Source organism: Oryx dammah, unplaced genomic scaffold, assembly GCF_014754425.2.
Source record: "Oryx dammah isolate SB20612 unplaced genomic scaffold, SCBI_Odam_1.1 HiC_scaffold_16, whole genome shotgun sequence".
Lineage (NCBI taxonomy): Eukaryota > Metazoa > Chordata > Mammalia > Artiodactyla > Bovidae > Oryx > Oryx dammah.
In genome coordinates, this window is record NW_024070200.1 from 41,706,898 (window position 1) to 41,723,126 (window position 16,229).

The 16,229-nt window shown below is 42.7% G+C and overlaps 1 protein-coding gene across 1 annotated transcript in view; it reads left to right on the top strand.

Moving 5' to 3' along the window:
* Nucleotides 1–16,229, top strand: part of MTMR10 (myotubularin related protein 10) — a 46,278-nt gene that overhangs the window by 5,445 nt on the left and 24,604 nt on the right. The window contains exon 3 of the mRNA XM_040257402.1: nucleotides 15,099–15,235. Coding sequence (XP_040113336.1) covers nucleotides 15,099–15,235 — 137 coding nt within the window. The remainder of the gene's footprint in view (nucleotides 1–15,098; nucleotides 15,236–16,229) is intronic.

The following is a 16,229-nucleotide window of genomic DNA, read 5'->3' on the forward strand; positions in this document are numbered from 1 at the left end:
AAAGGCACCAACTTCTCTTCCTTCGACCGATGAGAAAACTCCGCAAGTTGTGGAGGTTGAGTAACTTGCCCAGTGATGCCAGCAAGAATAAGGTCAGGGTGATGAGCTGGACTCCAGGCTGTGCCATAACCACTAAGCCACGGGACCTGTCCGACTGAGCTGCTGACACCAAGTTCCAGACTTATGCTCTAGGCTTGGATGTTGTCCTAGGGGGAGTGCTCTGGTGAGGTATAAAGAGCTCTATCCTCAGCTCTGCCCGTGCTGGCGTGACTGATTTTGAGTCACCTTGACAAGCATCTTTCAGATGGTTTCAGCTGGCAGTAAAGGGGATGCTTGGGGAGTCAGTGGGCTTCCTGTTGCTGGATGAGCTGAGCTGAGGCTGGTGAAGCACCATCGGTTTCATCGTGGGCGGTGATTGAAAGGAGTGGTTCCTGGTGAGTTCTCTCTTCCCTGTGTCTGAGACATGGTCTTTCTAAGGGTCTGCAGACTGGGAATGAGGAAAGCCTGAAATGTGTGGCCCTCAGCAGGGAGTGGACTGTGGAGCCGGTGCTGCATGTGTGCTCCCTGCAGAGGAGGACCAAGCAGAGAGGGTCCTGCCCTAAGCCTCAGTCCACTGAGGAGGGGCTTCAGTGGAGGGAGTGGAGGTGGTGGGGGCTCAGAGGAAGGGCACCTGAGCTGGACTGGGGAGGCCTGGGGTTGGGAGAGCACGTGCTCTGTGCATAGGCCGGGGATCAGCTCCACTACCCCTTCTCTCTGCAGTGCCAGCAGCACTTCCACTAGAAGATTAACCAGTAGATCGATAATGAATGCATGGATTGTCAGAGTCCTTTATAATCAGATCAGAAAAGGATACAACCTTAGGCCATCTGGAAATGAAAATAGCCATTTTTGGACAGCTGTCTGGTTTACTTGCATTTTTTTTTTAAACATATTCACTGCTTGGAGTGTTCATGTCTTGCTGTTCTTTGCCTCTCTGTAGGTATTATTTTCTCTATCAAATTGTGAATCCCTTAAAGCAAAGACTGTCTGTTTCAGGTGTCGTTTGTTTTGTTTTTTGTAGCTAGGATTTAGAGGTCATTATAGACTGAATTTCATAGTATTTTAATTTTTAGATGCCCTGCTTTTGAGAGACAAAGGCCTTTAATTGTTCCTTGGAACCATGAGCAGGATAATGAGCTGCAGTGTCTTGTTGGGTCTGTTCCTCACTGGGACAGCCTCCTGAGGATTTGGACCTGGCCACTCCTCGGCTCCTGCTGCAGGACCTCAGGCCACCTTGGCACTCCTGACCATGCGGCTCCTGCTTAGAAACTCTTCATAAACTTCCACAAGAAAAGTCCTGCTCAAGCAGGAGACCATCCCAAGTCTTTAATCTCTGTAATTTGCTGACCTCTGCTCTGCTTCCCAATGTTGATACCTGTCTCTCTCCAACCCAGATGACTTTTTCTTTATCCAGGCCTTGGTTACTGTGATCACGTGTTCTCTCTGTCTTGACTGTCATCTGCCGTCAAGATTTGCCTCTTCCTGAGGCCTGCCCTGCTGCCCTTCTCCAACCCCCATCATGGGCAGCGCTTGCTGGGCCTGGCGCTTGATTCTGTGCTTGTTTGTGTTGTGCGTGACCCTGTGAGAACCAGGGGCAGCCTCAGATGGCTGGTGCAGAGTTTCAGCTTTCCTTTGTAACTGGTAGGCCACTTTAATTCCAGGACCTGAATTTCTCTGCAACTCAGGACCCTCAGGTCCTGGCTTTAGTGTTGAAAGTCCCACACCCGGGGATCCTCAGCCCCAGGCCATCTGGAACAGTCACTCACCAGATGTAAGGCCATGGACTGAGTTATGCTTTGGGCCTCTGCACATTCCATAGGTTAATTAGTTTCTGTGTATAGTGAGGCTTTGTCTTAAGCTATTTTTCAAACTAAACTTTATGGGAAAATTATTTTAATTCATCAAATATGTATTGACTTTCTAAACATGTAAGATATTATGACAGATAATGTGACACGATTTTTTGGTTCTCAGGGAGTTAAAAGCTTTCCTAGCTGTACCATTTGGAGACTTACTAATTTTAATTATATTTCTTTATTTATCTTTACAGATGAAAACGTCTTGAGAAAACAAACTTTGATGATTTCTTGATCCCTTACCAGGTTGCAGTAGAACATCTTGGCCTGTCATCTTCTAGTTCAGATTTTTCTCTGGTGCTTTCGCATACCCTGCACCGAAGCTCATTTCCTACTTTTTCTTTCCTGCGGCCCCCGTAGCTTCCTGCCCATGGTGTGCTGGCATGTGCCTGAGGCCGAGGATCCTCCCACATGGCTGGCAGCACTCCGGCCTCCCTCCTCAGGGAAAGCCCAAGAGGACAGTCTCTGGGAAACCATGGAGGTTTTCAGGAGCTTTGAAGCTTTTGTTGTGAGTTTCCTCTTCAGGGTCACTAATTTAAAATGTAGCAAGAACAGTCTCGTGGCTCTTGTATGTCTGTATCTATCCCCTCTGGGAAGAGGACTTTGTGTCCCCTATTTCTCTCCCGTCTGTGAGCTGGTTTCCTGGCCTACAGCTGCAGGACGTGGCTGACCGCCACTGAGAATAGCTCCTACCCAGGGTCCCCTCTTTTTTATAAAGTGTGAGCAGAAGACTATTCTGCGAGCAGAGAGCTGGCTGTGTGATCCTTGTACTATAAAGCCTGGTTCTGTGTGAACAGAACTTGGTGTTATCAGCTAAGCCTCTAGCCAGGTTAACTTGGTGCTTATTTGATGACGTGCTCACAAGAAGCAGCTCCTACTCTGCATCTCCCCGTGAAAGTGCCCTCCTGTTCTTCTACCTCCCTCCCGCCCTCCTGCCTTTTCTGCCAGGGGCTCATTTCCACTCCACGCTTGAAAAGTTGTGCGACAGTTTTCCTTGAAAGACCACAGCCAGCAGATCCCTATTTATTTTGTTTTTCAATTTTTGGTTTGTATTGTATATTTCTTGTCTATTTTCTTTTCTTTGGTAGTTTTATTTTAAAGTAAACGTTGTTGTAAAAGAGTACAGATAGTTAACACATAGTCTTCACCCAGCATCCCCTAATGTTACTATCTTATAACCTCAATAAATTTAGCTGAACTAAGAAATTAATTAGCCAGGTGGCTCAGTGGTAAAGAATCTGCCTGCAATGCGAGAGACGCAGGTTTGATCCCTGGGTCAGGAAGATACCTTGGAGAAGGAAATGGCAACCCACTCCATTATTCTGCCCTGGGAAATCCCATGGACAGAGGAGCCTTGCAGGCTACAGTCCATGGGATTGCAAAGAGTTGGACATGACTTAGCAACTAACCAAGAAATTAACAGCACTATTAACTAAGCTGCAAGTTTTATTCACATTTCCTTAGTTTTGTTTTGTTTTGTTTTGTTTTCCACTAATGGCTATTATCTGTTTTAGAGTTCTAGTTAGGACACCATAGTGGACTTAGTTATCCTGGCTCCCTAACTTCAGTCTGTGACCATTTCTCCATCTTTACTGATGGATCATGAATTCTTTCATCTTGGCTCCTGTGTCCTTTTGAAATATCCTCTCTCTCCTTCTTCCTCTCCCTCTCTCTCCCGCTCTTTCTCTCCCTCCCTCTGTTCCCTGCCCACCCCACACCCCAACTCCCAGCTGTGGCAGACACATCCAAGGGAAGTTGTGGATCTTCAGCACTGCTTAATGGGCCTCCTGAGCCCCCTGAGGTCACTGCACCATTCATTGCAGGTTGAAAGTGCCTGTCTTCTGACGGGATGTGCCCAAGTGCTTTTTTTCAGGCTTCATTTCACTAATGTTAAGAGTTGTCACTTAAGTGACTATCTCTAGCACAGAGCTGGGCAAGCATCTTCTGTGAAATTTCAGTGTTTGAGACTTTGTAAGCTGTGAGGTCTGAGATTTTGCAAGCCATGAGGTCTCTGGTTGCAAGTACTTAGCTCTGCCTTTGTCCTGTGGAAGCAGTCCTGATAGTACACACATGAATGAACATGGCTACATTTCAATAAAACTTTATTTATAAAAACAGGGGGCTGCCTTCTGGCTTGGCCCACCTTGAACCCATTAAAGGCCTTCTGCTCCTTTCATGTTTGTCTCGTTTTTGGTGCCTTGGTGGACTGCGTCTCTTGTGCCCATGGTAGGAGAGTGCAGCTGGTGGGGAAGGGCTGCCCAAGTGCAGATGTCATCAGCACGGTTGGCTAGCAGCACTACTGTGGTCGCGTGTCCTGTCCCACAGGCCCACCATCCCCTCCTTTCCATGATCATCCCTCCTCCGCTTCCCAGGATCTTGAAATCCTGTGGTGAGGCTTTTTTTTTAAAGCATACTTTTATCTAAGTATAACATACTCCCAAAATGTGTATGAATTATGTGTGTTAACCAGGTGTGTTTTTGAAGCATTGTTTTGACACTCTGGGTGAATTGGCTCCTTGAGGACAGTGGTAGAGCATGAAGTGGTGTGGGCTCTGCTTAGTGAGCCAGGAGTTTGTGTAAAGAGCTCAATGTTACAGGAGTGCCACCTCGAACTGTCTGAGCTGGAAATGACTCTTGTAGTTTCAGGGGTTTTTTTCCCCCTCCAAGTTAATTGCCCTCTTATGATTGTTAGCTATGATTTTCTAGTGGAGAGAAAAGGTTGAGTGTTCCATTGCCAGATTGTGATATGGCATTTGGTAAACATTGTGTCCAGGGGGTTATGGAAGATTTAAATTTTATGTATTTGAGTTATTTGGTGAGATTCAATGTATATTGATGGCTAGCACTTTGAATCTGTAGTTCTGTTTGGTGCCTCCTGCGGTATCTCGATACAGAGCATTTAATTCTGTGTCAGACAGTAAAGCAAGGCAATGGCAACCCACTCCAGTACTCTTGCCTGGAAAATCCCTTGGATGGAGGAGCCTGGTAGGCTGCAGTCATGGGGTCACTAAGTTGGATTCGACTGAGAGACTTCACTTTCACTTTTCGCTTTTCATGCATTGGAGAAGGAAATGGCAGCCCACTCCAGTGTTCTTGCCTGGAGAATCCCAGGGACAAAGGAGCCTAGTGGGCTGCCGTCTATGGGGTCGCACAGAGTCGGACACGACTGAAGCGACTGCAGCAGCAGCAGCAGCAGCAGCAGACAGTAATGAATCAGCCTGCAATGCAGGAGACCTGGGTTTGATCCCTGGGTTGGGGAGATCTTCCTAGAGAAGGGAACAGCTACCTACTCCAGTATTCTTGCCTGGAGAAGTCTGTGGACAGAGGAGCGTGGCAGGCTGCAGTCCATGGGGTTGCAAAGAGTCAGACATGAATGAGCGACTAATACTTTTCATAAAGAAACAAGTTGAAATCAGAACACTTGCTTGTAAGTTCCAAGTATATTGCTTACTTAAGATCTTGGTCTCTCTCTCAGTCCAGGTCCCTCATCTGACTCTCTCAGCTGATCAGTTGCTGAGAGAACCACATAGGAAAACATTGTGAACCTCCCACCAGAGGATTTTGCAGCTCTCTGTGGTGTGGCAGGCGAGCAGCATGGCCTGGGGCAGTTTTCCGAATTTGTGGTTACTGCTAGCACTTATCTCCTGACCCTCTTGGTGCATGGCCCTATTACATCACTGGTTTCTGTCTGGCTGGAACCATGCCTACCCCATTGGTGGTGCTGGTCTGGTGAACCCAGAGCAGTGAAGTGGTTCATTCACTTGTGTGTTAGCACTCATTGACTGGGCCCCAGCCCCGTGCTCAGTCTTTACCTCACAACTACACTGTCAGCAGTGGAGAAAAATCAATCTGTGCTCTACCTCCAGGGGCATGTGGTCCTGAGGGTGGGACAGGCACTGACTGACTTTATGTAGAGTGTACGTCATTGTGCAGTAGTTGTGATCAGGGCTGAGAATTATAAGTAGATGATGCTGTGATTGAGGGAGTTAAATCTCTATAGAGGTTTTTCTCAGGCATTCCTGAGAAAGCGATTGGACTGATGGAGGAGGAAAGAGTATGGGCACAGGGTACGAAGACCCCATGGATGAAAGTAGTCCAGCCCCTGAGAATGACTAGAAGCTCAATGAGGCCGGAGAGGAGGGAGGGTGTGAGGACAATGCAGGGGCACGAGGGGCCTGGCAGGCCACATGCAAGAGGTTTGTCTGCTTAGAAGGAACAATTACTCCACTGGTCCAAGCCAAAAATTGGACATGAGCACATTTAAATTTAATCCTCAAGTAAATGTTAGGGTTATATTCTTAAAACTCATCTTGCGCATTTTAAGAATTTTGAAAGTTGTCTTTGCAAGAGATTGTTTTGAGACACGTTGTGCTCTGTGAATTGGTGAGTGTTTGGGTCTTGTCAGCAAACAGTTCTGTCCATCACTGTTAGAGGGTTTATCAGGCAAAGTGGATCAGCACCCCAACCCTTCCACCAAGGACTCTAGACACGGATTACTCAAAGATATCTCTGGGTCTGATTGTATTTTAGAACTTGAAGGATTAATGATGACCATGGTTTAAATCAGTTACAGAAAATCACTCTTTTCAAAGAACATTATAACTTTTGTTTTGGTTTCTTAATTTCTTTTAACTCTTTTAATTCAAAAGCTATATTTTATTTTTTTCAGATTTTATTTATTTACTTTTTACTTTACAATATTGTATTGGTTTTGCCATACATCAACATGAATCTGCCACGGGTGTACACGTGTTCCCAATCCTGAACCCCTCTCCCACCTCCCTCCCCATACCATCCCTCTGGGTCATCCCAGTGCACCAGCCCCAAGCATCCTGTATCCTGCATCGAACCTAGACTGGCGATTCGTTTCTTATATGATATTATACATGTTTCAATGCCATTCTCCCTAAATCATCAACCCTCTCCCTCTTCCACAGAGTCCAAAAGACTGTTCGATACCTCTGTGTCTCTTTTGCTGTCTCGCATACAGGGTTACTGTTACCATCTTTCTAAATTCCATATATATGCATTAGTATACTGTATTGGTGTTTTTCTTTCTGGCTTACTTCACTCTGTATAATCGGCTCCAGTTTCATCCACCTCATTAGAACTGATTCAAATGTATTCTTTTTAATGGCTGAGTAATACTCCATTGTGTATATGTACCACAGCTTTCTTATCCATTCATCTGCTGATGGACATCTAGGTTGCTTCCATGTCCTGGCTATTATAAACAGTGCTGCAATGAACATTGGGGTACAGGTGTCTCTTTCAATTCTGGTTTCCTCGATGTGTATGCCCAGCAGTGGGATTGCTGGGTCATAAGGCAGTTCTGTTTCCAGTTTTTTAAGGAATCTCCACACTGTTCTCCATAGTGGCTGTACTAGTTTGCATTGCCACCAACAATGTAAGAGGGTTCCCTTTTGGATCTCAGCCATTCTAACTGGCGTGAAATGGTACCTCATTGTGGTCTTGATTTGCATTTCTCTGATAATGAGTGATGTTGAGCATCTTTTCATGTGTTTGTTAGCCATCTGTAATGTCTTCTTTGGAGAAATGTCTATTTAGTTCTTTGGCCCATTTTTTGATTGGATCATTTATTTTTCTGGAATTGAGCTGCAGGAGTTGCTTGTATATTTTTGAGATTAGTTGTTGGTCAGTTGCTTCATTTGCTGTAATTTTCTCCCATTCCGAAGGCTGTCTTTTCACCTTGCTTATAGTTTCCTTTGTTGTGCAGAAGTTTTAAATTTTAATTAGGTCCCATTTGTTTATTTTTGCTTTTATTTCCAGTATTCTGGGAGGTGGGTCATAGAGGATCCTGCTGTGATTTATGTCGAAGAGTGTTTTGCTTATGTTCTTCTCTAGGAGTTTTATAGTTTCTGGTCTTACGTTTAGATCTTTAATCTATTTTGAGTTTATTTTTGTGTATGGTGTTAGAAAGTGTGCTAGTTTCATTCTTTTACCACTTGCCTTTAATCCATTGTATATTCTTGCCTCCTTTGTCAAAGATAAGGTGTCCATAGGTGTGTGGATTTATCTCTGGGCTTTCTGTTTTGTTCCATTGATCTATATTTATGTCTTTGTGCCAGTACCATACTGTCTTGTTGACTGTGGCTTTGTAGTAGAGCCTGAAGTCAGGCAGGTTGATTCCTCCAGTTCCATTCTTCTTTCTCAAGATTGCTTTGGCTATTCAAGATTTTTTGTATTTCCATACAAATTGTGAAATTATTTGTTCTAGCTCTGTGAAAAATACCGCTGGTAGCTTGATAGGGATTGCATTGAATCTATAGATTGCTTTGGGTAGTATACTCACTTTCACTATATTGATTCTTCTGATCCATGAACATGGTATATTTCTCCATCTATTAGTGTCCTCTTTGATTTCTTTCACCAGTGTTTTATAGTTTTCTATATATAGGTCTTTACTTTCTTTAGGTAGATATATTCCTAAGTATCGGAGAAGGCAATGGCACCCCACTCCAGTACTCTTGCCTGGGAAATCCCATGGGTGGAGGAGCCTGGTAGGCTACAGTCCATGGGTCACTAAGATTGGACACGACTGAGCGACTTCACTTTCACTTTTCACTTTCATGCATTGGAGAAGGAAATGGCAACCCACTCCAGTGTTCTTGCCTGGAGAATCCCAGGGACAGAGAAGTCTGGTGGGCTTCCGTCTATGGGGTCGCACAGAGTCGGACACAACTGACATGACTTAGCAGCAGCAGCAGCAGCAGCATTCCTAAGTATTTTATTCTTTTCATTGCAATGGTGAATGGAATTGTTTCCTTAATTTCTTTTTCTGTTTTCTCACTATTAGTGTATAGGAATGCAAGGGATTTCTGTGTGTTGATTTTATATCCTGCAACTTTACTATATTCATTGATTAGCTCTAGTAATTTTCTGGTGGAGTCTTTAGGGTTTTCTATGTAGAGGATCATGTCATCTGCAAACAGTGAGAGTTTTACTACTTCTTTTCCAATTTGGATTCCTTTTATTTCTTTTTCTGCTCTGATTGCTGTGGCCAAAACTTCCAGAACTATGTTGAATAGTAGTGGTGAAAGTGGGCACCCTTGTCTTGTTCCTGACTTTAGGGGAAATGCTTTCAGTTTTTCACCATTGAGGATAATGTTTGCTGTGGGTTTGTCATATATGGCTTTTATTATGTTGAGGTATGTTCCTTCTATTCCTGCTTTCTGGGGAGTTTTTATCATAAATGGATGTTGAATTTTGTCAAAGACCTTCTCTGCATCTATGGAGATAATCATATGGTTTTTATTTTTCAGTTTGTTAATGTGGTGTATTACATTGATTGATTTGCAGATATTGAAGAATCCTTGCATTCCTGGGATAAAGCCCACTTGGTCATGATGTATGATCTTTTTAATGTGTTGTTGGATTCTGATTGCTAGAATTTTGTTAAGGATTTTTGCCCCTATGTTCATCAATGATATTGACCTGTAGTTTTCTTTTTTTGTGGCATCTTTGTCAGGTTTTGGTATTAGGGTGATGGTGGCCTCATAGAATGAGTTTGGAAGTTTACCTTCCTCTGCAATTTTCTGGAAGAGTTTGAGTAGGATAGGTGTTAGCTCTTCTCTAAATTTTTGGTAGAATTCAGCTGTGAAGCCGTCTGGACCTGGGCTTTTGTTTGCTGGAAGATTTCTGATTACAGTTTCAATTTCCGTGCTTGTGATGGGTCTGTTAAGATTTTCTATTTCTTCCTAGTTCAGTTTTGGAAAGTTGTACTTTTCTAAGAATTTGTCCATTTCTTCCACATTGTCCATTTTATTGGCATATAATTGCTGAGTAGTCTCTTGTGATCCTTTGTATTTCTGTGTTGTCTGTTGTGATCTTTCCATTTTCATTTCTAATTTTATTGATTTGATTTTTCTCCCTTTGTTTCTTGATGAGTCTGGCTAATGGTTTATCAATTTTATTTATCCTTTCAAAGAATCAGCTTTTGGCTTTGTTGATTTTTGGTATGATCCCTTTGCTTTTGCATTTATTTCTGCCCTAATTTTTAAGATTTCTTTCCTTCTACTAACCCTGGGGTTCTCCATTTCTTCCTTTTCTAGTTGCTTTAGGTAGGTTATTTATTTGACTTTTTTCTTGTTTCTTGAGGTATGCCTGTATTGCTATGAACTTTCACCTTAGCACTGCTTTTACAGTGTCCCACAGGTTTTGGGTTGTTGTGTTTTCATTTTCATTCGTTTCTATGCATATTTTGATTTCTTTTTTGATTTCTTCTGTGATTTGTTGGTTATTCAGATGCGTGTTGTTCAGCCTCCATATGTTGGAATTTTTAATAGTTTTTCTCCTGTAACTGAGATCTAATTTTACTGCATTATGGTCAGAAAAGATGCTTGGAATGATTTCAGTTTTTTTGAATTTACCAAGGCTAGATTTATGGCCCAGGATGTGATCTATCCTGGAGAAGGTTCCGTGAGCACTTGAGAAAAAGGTGAAATTCATTGTTTTGGGGAGAAATGTCCTATAGATATCAATTAGGTCTAACTGGTCTATTGTATCACTTAAAATTTGTGTTTCTTTGTTAATTTTCTGTTTAGTTGATCTATCCATAGGTGTAGTGGGCTATTAAAGTCTCCTATTATTATTGTGTTATTGTTAATTTCCCCTTTCATACTTGTTAGCATTTGTCTTACATATTGCGGTGCTCCTATGTTGGGTGTGATGCTTTCTAAGGCCCACTTGACTTCACATTCCAAGATGTCTGGCTCTAGATTAGTGATCACATCATCATGATTATCTGGGTCGTGAAGATCTTTTTTGTACAGTTCTTCTGTGTATTCCTGCCATCTCTTCTTAATATCTTGTGCTTCTGTTAGGACCAGACCATTTCTGTCCTTGATCGAGCCCATCTTGGCATGAAATGTTCCCTTGGTATCTCTAATTTTCTTGAAGAGATCTCTAGTCTTCCCCATTCTGTTGTTTACCTCTATTTCTTTGCATTGATTGCTGAAGAAGGCTTTCTTATCTCTTCTTGCTATTCTCTGGAACTCTGCATTCAGATGCTTATATCTTTCCTTTTCTCCTTTGCTTTTCACCTCTCTTCTTTTCACAGCTATTTGTAAGGCCTCCCCAGACAGCCATTTTGCTTGTTTGCATTTCTTTTCCATGGGGATGGTCTTGATCCCTGTCTCTTGTACAATGTCACGAACCTCATTCCATAGTTCATCAGGCACTCTATCTATCAGATCTAGACCCTTAAATCTATTTCTCACTTCCACTGTATAATCATAAGGGATTTGATTTAGGTCATACCTGAATGGTCTAGCAGTTTTCCCTACTTTCTTCAATTTCAGTCTGAATTTGGCAATAAGGAGTTCATGATCTGAGCCACAGTCAGCTCCCAGTCTTGTTTTTGTTGACTGTATAGAGCTTCTCCATCTTTGGCTGCAAAGAATATAATCAGTCTGATTTCAGTGTTGACCATCTGGTGATGTCCATGTGTAGAGTCTTCTCTTGTGTTGTTGGAAGAGGGTGTTTGCTATGATCAGTGCATTTTCTTGGCAAAACTCTATTAGTCTTTGCCCTGCTTCATTCCGCATTCCAAGGCGAAATTTGCCTGTTACTCCAGGTGTTTCTTGACTTCCTACTTTTGCATTCCAGTCCCCTATAATGAAAAGGACATCTTTTTTGGGTGTTAGATCTAAAAGATCTTGTAGGTCTTCATAAAACCGTTCAACTTCAGTTTCTTCAGCGTTACTGGTTGGGGCATAGACTTGGATAACTGTGACATTGAATGGTTTGCCTTGGAGACGAACAGAGATCATTCGGTCGTTTTTGAGATTGCATCCAAGTACTGCATTTTGGACTCTTTTGTTGACCATGATGGCTACTCCATTTCTTCTGAGGGATTCCTGCCCGCAGTAGTAGATGTAATGGTCATCTGAGTTAAATTCACCCATTCCAGTCCATTTTAGTTTGCTGATTCCTAGAATGTCTACGTTCACCCTTGCCATCTCTTGTTTGACCACATCCAATTTGCCTTGATTCATGGACCTGACATTCCAGGTTCCTATGCGATATTGCTTCTTTACAGCTTCGGATCTTGCTTCTATCACCAGTTGAGCTGTTTCAAATCCTGAAAGATGATGCTGTGAAAGTGCTGCACTCAGTAAGCCAGCAAATTTGGAAAACTCAGCAGTGGCCACAGGACTGGAAAAGGTCAGTTTTAGTTCCAATCCCAAAGAAAGGCAATGCCAAAGAAGGCTCAAACTACCGCACAATTGCACTCATCTCACATGCTAGTAAAGTAATGCTCAAAATTCTCCACTTCAGCAATACGTGAACCATGAACTCCCTGATGTTCAAGCTGGTTTTTGAAAAGGCAGAGGAACCAGAGATCAAATTGCCAACATGGCAATTTGCCAACATCAAATTGCTGGATCATGGAAAAAGCAAGAGAGTTCCAGAAAAACATCTATTTCTGCTTTATTGACTATGCCAAAGCCTTTGACTGTGTGGATCACAATAAACTGTGGAAAATTCTAAAAGAGATGGGAATACCAGACCACCTGACCTGCCTCTTGAGAAACCTGTATGCAGGTCAGGAAGCAACAGTTAGAACTGGACGTGGAACAACAGACTGGTTCCAAATCGGAAAAGGAGTACGTCAAGGCTATATATTGTCACCCTGCTTATTTAACTTATATGCAGATTACATCATGAGAAACCCTGGACTGGAAGAAACACAAGCTGGAATCAAGATTGCTGGGAGAAATATCAATAACCTCAGATATGCAGATGACACCACCCTTATGGCAGAAAGTGAAGAGGAGCTAAAAAGCCTCTTGATGAAAGAGGAGAGTGAAAAAGTTGGCTTAAAGCTCAACATTCAGAAAACGAAGATCATGGCATCTGGTCCCATCAGTTCATGGGAAATAGATGGGGAAACAGTGTCAGACTTTATTTTTGGGGGGCTCCAAAATCACTGCAGATGGTGACTGCAGCCATGAAATTAAAAGACGCTTACTCTTTGGAAGAAAAGTTATGACCAACCTAGATAGTATATTCAAAAGCAGAGACGTTACTTTACCGACTAAGGTCCATCTAGTCAAGGCTATGGTTTTTCCTGTGGTCATGTATGGATGTGAGAGTTGAACTGTGAAGAAGGCTGAGTGCTGAAGAATTGATGCGTTTGAACTGTGGTGTTGGAGAAGACTCTTGAGAGTCCCTTGGACTTCAAGGAGATCCAACCAGTCCATTCTGAAGGAGATCAGCCCTAGGATTTCTTTGGAAGGAATGATGCTAAAGGTGAAGCTCCCGTACTTTGGACACCTCATGCGAAGAGTTGACTCATTGGAAAAGACTCTGATGCTGGGAGAGATTAGGGGCAGGAGTAGAAGGGGACGACCCAGGATGAGATGGCTGGATGGCATCACGGACTTGATGGACGTGGTCTGAGTGAACTCCGGGAGCTGGTGATGGACAGGGAGGCCTGGCGTGCTGCGATTCATGCGGTCGCAAAGAGTCGGACACGACTGAGCGACTGAACTGAACTTTGTTGGGTGTATATATATTTATTATTGTTACATTTTCTTCTTGGATTGATCCTTTGATTGTTTTGTAGTATCCTTCTTACAGAGAAGGCTCTTTTCACAGCCTTTGTTTTAAAGTCTATTTTATCTGACATGAGTATTGCTACTTCTGCTTTCTTTTGGTCTCTATTTGCATGGAATCTTTTTCCAGCCCTTCACTTTCAGTCTGTATGTGTCCCTTGTTTTGAGGTGGGTCTCTTGTAGACAACATATATAGGGGTCTTGTTTTTGTATCCATTCGGCCAGTCTTTGTCTTTTTGGGGCATTCAATCCATTTACGTTTAAGGTAATTATTGATAAGTATGATCCCGTTGCCATTTACTTTGTTGTTTTCGGTTCAGGTTTATACACCCTTTTTGTGTTTCCTGTCTAGAGAATATCCTTTAGCATTTGTTGGAGAGCTGGTTTGGTGGTGCTGAATTCTCTCAGCTTTTGCTTGTCTGTAAAGCTTTTGATTTCTCCTTCATATTTGAGTGAGATCCTTGCTGGGTACAGTAATCTGGGCTGTAGGTTATTTTCTTTCATTACTTTAAGTATGTCTTGCCATTCCCTCCTGGCCTGAAGAGTTTCTATTGAAAGATCAGGTGTTATCCTTATGGGAATCCCCTTGTGTGTTATTTGTTGTTTTTCCCTTGCTGCTTTGAATATTTGTTCTTTCTGTTTGATCTTTGTTAATTTGATTAATATGTGTCTTGGGGTGTTTCTCCTTGGGTTTATCCTGTTTGGGACTCTCTTGGGTTTCTTGGACTTGGGTGATTATTCCCTTCCCCATTTTAGGGAAGTTTTCAACTGTTATCTCCTCAAGTATTTTCTCATGGTCTTTCTTTTTGTCTTCTTCTGGGACTCCTATGGTTCAAATGTTGGAGCATTTAATATTGTCCTGGAGGTCTCTGAGGTTTTAAAGTTTTGTTGCCAACCAAGTTATTATGTGAGTGCAGAGGGAAACTCGATTTGGCTTTGTGGGTTTATTATAGGTTAAATGGGCTTCCCTGCTGGCTCAGGCAGTAGAGAATCTGCCTGCCATGCAGGAGACCCAGGTTCGATCCCCAGGTCTAGAAGATCCCCTGGAGGAGGAAATGGCAACCCACTCCAGTATTCTTGCCTGGAGAAACCTATGGACAGAGGAGCTTGGCAGGCTACAGCCTGTGAGGTCGCAGAGAGTTGAACAGGACTGAGCGACTAACATTTTAGGATAAATAGATTTTATTCTTAATCTTGAGATTAACACTGAACTGTTTCTCATCCCTTATGAAAGGAATCGAAGACATGGGCTTTGGAGATCAAGTCACGTGTTAATAGAACACAACTATCCCATCAAGTAATACTCTGCAGGAGACAGGGCAGGTCATTTCTTCTCTGGGATGCCTTTTGGTAAATAATGAGAGGCAGTGTAGCATAGTAGACAGTGCAGACTCCAGCTCAGTCCTTCTGGTGGAACATCTCAGACCCCAAGGTCTTTGTGCCTCAGGTTCTGTATCTCACAAATGGAGTACAGCACCCCACTGCGGCTGTTACTGTTGTGAAGTCCTGGCTCAGTGTTTCTTCTTTCTGTCATCAGGAAATTTTCCTTCTAGGTCACACAGCCACTGTTGACATTTTATGGTGTGTTTGTAGTTTGCACAATGATATGTTTCTTTTTGTAAAGGAGAAATTGTTGTAAATGAAGTCAATTTTGTGAGAAAATGCATCGCATCGGACACAAGCCAGTACGATTTGTGGGGAAAACTGATATGCAGTAACTTCAAAATTTCCTTCATTACGGATGATCCAATGCCATTACAGGTGCGTTTGATTTGTATGCTGTTTAATTGTATCAAGGCTTTATACTCTTATACCTTATACCTGGAGAAGGATATGGCAACCCACTCCAATATTCTTGCCTGGAAAATCTGTGGATGGAGGAACCTGGTAGGCTACAGTCCATGGAGTCACAAAGAGTCAGACATGACTGAGTGACTTCACTTTTGGATCTCCTTGCAGTCCAAGGGACTTTCAAGAGTCTTCTCCAACACCACAGTTCAAAAGGATCAATTCTTCGTTGCTCAGTTTTCTTTAGAGTCCAACTCTTGCATCCATAAAAGAGAGCTGAGCACCAAAGAATTGATGCTTTTGAACTGTGGTGTTGGAGACTCCGACTCTTGAGAGTCCCTTGGACTACAAGGAGATCCAACCAGTCCATTCAAAGAAAATCGGTCTTGAATATTCATTGGAAGGACTGATGCTGAAGCTGAAACTCCAGTACTTTGGCCACCTGGTGTGAAGAACCAACTCATTGGAAAAGACCCTGATTCTGGGAAAGATTGAAGGCAGGAGGAGAAGGGGATGACAGAGGATGAAATGGTTGGATGGTGTCACCAACTCACTCAATGGACATGAGTTTGAGCAAGCTCCAGGGGTTGGTGATAGGGAAGCCTTGTGTGCTGCAGTCCATGGAGTTGCAAAGAGTCAGACACAACTGAGTGAATGAACTGAACTGAACTGAATGTAAGGTTAGGAATGTATTACATTAAAATCCAAAGTAAAGGTTAAGGAGAGTGTTGAGGCGGGTATAGTTAGTGAGATGGTTTTAAGTCACATTGCTATATTTATCCTCTGTGATCTTTGCTTATGTAACGTTTTAATAAGGGAGCTATTATTTCCTTCTAAATCTTTTTTTTTTCCTTCTAAATCTTTTAACTTACATATAAAAACAAAGAGATCCTTTTTGACTGGTCATAAAGAAAAAAAGTATATAGCAAATAATCTCATAAATGCTGCATGTTTTATATATTTCATA